At 40.0% G+C, this 5621-nt stretch overlaps 1 protein-coding gene across 2 annotated transcripts in view; it reads left to right on the forward strand.

The window, feature by feature from the left end:
• The window catches only part of Cpsf2 (cleavage and polyadenylation specific factor 2), a 29539-nt gene extending 24564 nt beyond the window's left edge, over positions 1 to 4975 (forward strand). For both annotated transcript variants that reach the window (XM_048362166.1, XM_048362167.1), the window contains exons 14-16: positions 66 to 365; positions 4309 to 4443; positions 4823 to 4975. In XM_048362166.1, coding sequence (XP_048218123.1) covers positions 66 to 365; positions 4309 to 4443; positions 4823 to 4915 — 528 coding nt within the window. In that variant the 3' untranslated portion in view covers positions 4916 to 4975. The remainder of the gene's footprint in view (positions 1 to 65; positions 366 to 4308; positions 4444 to 4822) is intronic.
• Positions 4976 to 5621: the final 646 nt, after the last annotated feature.

Genomic DNA, 5621 nt, shown 5'->3' on the forward strand with positions numbered 1-5621 from the left:
CTATATTTAATCTGTTCATTTGCACTAATGGGTTTTCTTTCCCTCCCTTCTGTTTGCATATCTAGGTGAGATTAAAAGACTCACTTGTCAGCTCCCTTCAATTTTGTAAAGCCAAAGATGCAGAGTTAGCATGGATTGATGGTGTCTTAGACATGAGGGTTTCCAAAGTGGACACGGGCGTAATTTTGGAAGAAGGAGAACTGAAGGATGATGGAGAGGACTCAGAAATGCAGGTGGACGCGCCTTCAGATTCTAGTGTCCTCGCTCAGCAGAAGGCCATGAAGAGCCTGTTTGGAGATGATGAGAAAGAAACTGGGGAGGAGAGTGAGGTCATCCCTACTCTGGAGCCCTTGCCGCCTCATGAGGTAAGAAAGCCTGTGCTTCCTCTAGCTCGTTCTTCATTTGCAGCTTCCTGCTTTCCTCTTGTGTTGTTAACCACCTAAAATAAGTTACGTAGGGTAATTTTGGAGTTCTTAGAAAAGATTACTCAAGGTATGTTTCTGTTTATGTGTTAACTTTTTATGGCTAGGGACTGATAACCCTTTGACATTGTTTCTTTATGATGTTATTTGTTTTGTCTTTGATTACCATTGAATACTTTGAATACCATTTGATTGTGAGGATCACCTGCTTTCTTCAAATCAGGAGATTTATAGGGTTTTAAGAATGTCTTTTTTTTTTTTTCACCAATACTAGAGCTTGAACTCAGGGCCTTGCACATTTGCCTGGCTTTTTCTCCCAAGTCTGATGTTCTACCACTTGAGCCACGCTGCCAGTTCTGGCTTTTGGCTTGTTAATTGGAGATGAGTTTCATGGTTAAGACTGCAAATTTTAAACCACTTTTGGGTTTGATACAGTTAGAAATCTTTTATTAAGCATGGCTATAATTTTATCCTAGTATGTACATGTTCTCAAGAGAGATCTAGATCATTAGAAAGGATTTTAGATAATGAAGTTTAACCAAGCAGTTGAATGACTGCTACAATGAAAACTATAAAACCTTGACCAGCCCTAGTAGAAAAGTCTGGAGACTTATCTCCAATTAACAAGCAAAAAGTTGAAAGTGGACCTATGGCTCAAGTGGTAGAATACTATTCTTAAACACAAAAGCTCAGGGACAGTGCCTAGGTCCTAAGTTCAACCTCTAGTACTAACAACAACAACAAAAACCTTAAAGAAGAAATGAAAGAAGACAGCAGAAGAAGGATTGCAGAATTAATATTGACAAAATGACCATACTTGATTTTTTTGTTTTGTGGTCTATTGTGGGGCTTGAACTCAGGCCCTGGGCGCTGTCCTTCAGCCTCTTTGTACTCAAGGCTAGTGCTCTACCATTTGAGCCACAGCACCACTTCAGGTTTTCTGGTGGTTCACGGGAGATTAGAGTCTCATGGGGACTTTTCTTCCCTGGCTGGCTTTGAACTATGATCCTCAGATCTCACCCTCCTGAGTAGCCAGGATTACAGGTGTGAGCCACCAGCTCCTGGCTTCAAAATGACCATACTACTACCAAAAACAGTCTGCAGATTGAATGCAACACCTATTGAAGTCCAAAAATGATTCTTCACAGAAATAGAAAAATCTGTCTCAAAATTTGTATGGAAGTATGAAAGACCCTATATGGCAAAAGCTATGCTAAGGTCCTGTACCACAGTATCAAACTTCAGATTATACTGCAGAGCCATAGGAGCAAAAACAGCTTGGTACTGAAGACCAATTTAACAGAAGACTCAGGAAGAAAACACCACAGCCATAACCATCTAATTTTGACAAAGGAGCTAGAAACACACTTGAGAAGAGATTCTCCTCCTAAATGGAATCATCCAGGATTCCCAACAATAAATGTATGAATGAAGAAGATATGGATAAAATAAGTGAGTTAAAAAGATATCTATACAGTGGAATATTGCCCAGTCAAAAAAAAGTGGGGGCTGGGAATATGGCCTAGTGGCAAGAGTGCTTGCCTCCTACACATGAAGCTCTGGGTTCGATTCCCCAGTACCACATATATGGAAAACGGCCAGAAGGGGCGCTGTGGCTCAGATGGCAGAGTGCTAGCCTTGAGTAAAAAGAAGCCAGGGATGGTGCTCAGGCCCTGAGTCCAAGACCCAGGACTGGCCAAAAAAAAAAAAAAAAAAAAAAGTGGAGTAACGGGCTGAGAATAGAATATGGCCTAAGTGGTAGAGTGCTTGCCTCTCATACAGGAAGCCCTGGGTTCAATTCCTCAGCACAAAATACATAGAAAAAGCCAGAAGTGGTGCTGTGGATCAAGTGGTAGAGTGCTAGCCTTGAGTAAAAAGAAGCCAGGGACAGTGCTCAGGCCCTGAGTTCAAGCCCCAGGACTGGCCAAAAAAAAAAAAAAAAATGAAGTCATTTGCAGAGAAATGGATAGAATTGGAGTCAATATATTGAGCAAGATAAACAAAATCAAAAGCCAAATACCTACAAGGGGAGATGCAGGTCAAATGGTAGAAGGTCAGATGTGAACAAAACTGAGTAAGAGTGTGAGGCTCTGAGTTCAAGCCATGGTACCCACACCAAAATAAGTAAATAAATAATGTTTTCATGCATTTGTGGAAGCTATACTTGTGAATATACATATTTATATAGAGAGATGTACATATATGTGTGTCTATATGTGTATATATATATTTATGTATATCTAGACACACATAGAACATGATTCGTACTATAGGTTTAGGGAAGTGATGGAGGGTAAATAATTTCAAAGTACATTGTAACTATGTATGAAGATGGCCTAAGGAATCTCAAGGAAAGGCACTGATCAATAGGGAACTGGGGAGTGAGGAAAGAGAAAGCAGTAGAGTCATTCTGATGATATCATGGATGCACATATGAACCACCATGGTTCTGAAAGCTCTTGGGACAGTTACAAACCAAAGACAGGAAAGTAGAGGGGTCTGCTGAGGAGTGCCCTTGTGAAGAGAAATGTTGATGCAGAGGGTGAATGAGGATGAATGTGGTCCAAGTAATTTATTAACATATATGAAAATAGAACAATGAAACCTTTTGAAATTGTCTAGGACAGGGAGGTAAAGAGTGATGATAGAGGATGAGTTTGATCAGGATACATTATATGACTGTATGGAAATGTCACAATGAACCCCACTCATGTACTACTAATTTATGCTGGAATAATGATTAGAAAATAAAGAAAAGATTTAGGTGATGAGACTTAGAGTAAATAGTATTAAAGCTTAGGCTTACATGTTTGTCAAGTAAGGTCTTTAACCCTGCTGAACTAGAGAAACTACAGAGACTGCTCTGCATTGGATTCCCTTGTACAGCTCTTGAAATTGGGAGAAGGAATTAGTTTTTTTCCCCTCTCTACGCTAAAGCTAGGGCCCTCCAGGGTGGTTTGAAAGCTGCAGCATTACACAAGAACCACGCTTTTCTGACTAACCCCATGCCACCCATGGCTTCCACTCAGAGAGGAGGCAGTGGAAGTGAATTAGGGGGGAATATCCTCTGAACTGAGTGAAGGAGTGCCATCTGGAAAATGAGGTTTTGGTTCAGTTTTACCTCTTGGCACTCCAGTTGACCCCCCAGCAAGTGGGTGAGCAAAGAGCATAACATTACCACACATCTCTGTTATTACGAGATATGACTAATAAAATCTTGAAACATCACAAAATGTGAAATGTTAACTAATGAAGTAAAATCCAGAATAACGGGGCTGGGGATATGGCCTAGTGGCAAGAGTGCTTGCCCCGTATACATGAGGCCCTGGGTTCAATTCCCCAGCACCACATATATAGAAAATGGCCAGAAGTGGCGCTGTGACTCAAGTGGCAGAGTGCTAGCCTTGAGCAAAAAGAAGCCAGGGACAGTGCTCAGGCCCTGAGTCCAAGTCCCAGGACTGGCCAAAAAAAAAAAAAAAAAAAGTCCAGAATAACAAACGTGGAGTGTGATTTATACCCTCAACTTGAGGGAACAACCAAAAATGTCTTGAAGAACATTCAGTGTTTCACTTTGGCTTTTTGTTGTTGTTTTTTGGTTGGTTATAGAGCTTAGGGCCTGCCTGCTGTCTCTGAGCTTTTTCACTCAAGGCTAGCATTCTGCCACTTTTAGTTTTTTCGTGATTAATAGTTTTCTGGTGGTTAATAAGAGTCTCATGGACTTTCCTGTCTTGGTTGGCGACGAACCAGATCCTCAGATCTCAGCCTCCCGAGTAGCTATTATTACAGGCATGAGCCACTAGCACCCAGCAGGTATTCACTTTTTTCAATCTTAACTTTTTCTGCTATTTTATTTGAAGTTATTCTTTCCCCTTTGACCTTATCCAAGGTTCCTGGACACCAGTCTGTTTTTATGAATGAACCAAGACTATCAGACTTCAAGCAAGTTCTTTTGCGGGAGGGGATTCAAGCTGAGTTTGTCGGAGGTGTTCTTGTGTGCAACAATCAAGTAGCAGTCCGTAGAGTAAGTTTTGATTTTAGTAAGGGCTGAACTGAACACATGCTTCTGATATTTTTCCATTTTAAATTCTATAATTTTTGGTGGGCATTCTCACAAAACTGGTGATTGGTGCTTTATATTCATAAGGATAACTTGGAAGGCTTAGTAAAGTGAATCTCAAAATATGAAACATATTTCGTTTTAAAGAAAGCTTATTACTTGAATTCTGACATTTATTATGTCCATATGAAGTTTACTGTGTGAATATTATGTCTATAGTCTGTGAGTCAGGGTAATAACCCTTTCCTTACCAATTGTAAGATAACCTAATATATTTTAGTTATTATGTCTGCTTGTTAGTGAATAGAAAATATGCTAATGAACTTTTAAACTTTGTTTCTAGACGGAAACTGGACGCATCGGATTAGAAGGCTGCCTTTGTCAAGACTTTTATAGGATAAGAGACCTTTTATATGAACAGTATGCCATTGTGTAAAGGACATGATGTCAAGAAGTGTCTGCCTGACCTTTCTAAGAAAAAAGGATTCCTATCTCATTCTGTGCTTTAGCTGTTTTGTTTTGTTACATACAAAAAAATCTGCCCAAAAGACTGAACATGTATTAGATCTTGAAAAATGTCGGTTGAGGACGTGGTGTGTGGCTCGGTGGTAGAGTGCTTGCCTATCGTGTGCAAGATCTTGAGTTTCATCCCCAGCACTGCAGAAAACAGACAAACGTGAATAGAGGCCATTTTGTCCCTGCTTAAATGAGCGCTGTACCTTTTCTCTTTGAGAATGATGTAGGTCCTAACAGGCACAGGCCCAAGGATTGAAGATAATGGGGTCCTAAATTTATAGATCCCTACTCAAAGAGGGCTCTTATTTGAATACATTGGTGCAACTTAGCAAACCAGTTCATAGCCTGAGAGAAACACGTTTGCATGTATTCTTGCAAACCATTTCTTAATATTTTCTGAAATGAAAAGGGGAGAATTGTTTAGAAAAGATGTGCTACAAGAAAAGAAGAAAGAAATAAGCCAAACCAAGTTGGTAAGGTAGTTTTTTGAAGCTTGGGTATTTAAAGACAAAAACATCATAGATGCTATGACTCATCTTTTGAATTCTGATACATGATTGTTTTCCCATGGAGCAGATAGGTTCCTTGCCTACATTTCCCAGTGGTCTACTCCAGTGTGAGGTACA

The sequence above is a fragment of the Perognathus longimembris genome, chromosome 14 (genome assembly GCF_023159225.1).
Source record: "Perognathus longimembris pacificus isolate PPM17 chromosome 14, ASM2315922v1, whole genome shotgun sequence".
NCBI lineage: Eukaryota > Metazoa > Chordata > Mammalia > Rodentia > Heteromyidae > Perognathus > Perognathus longimembris.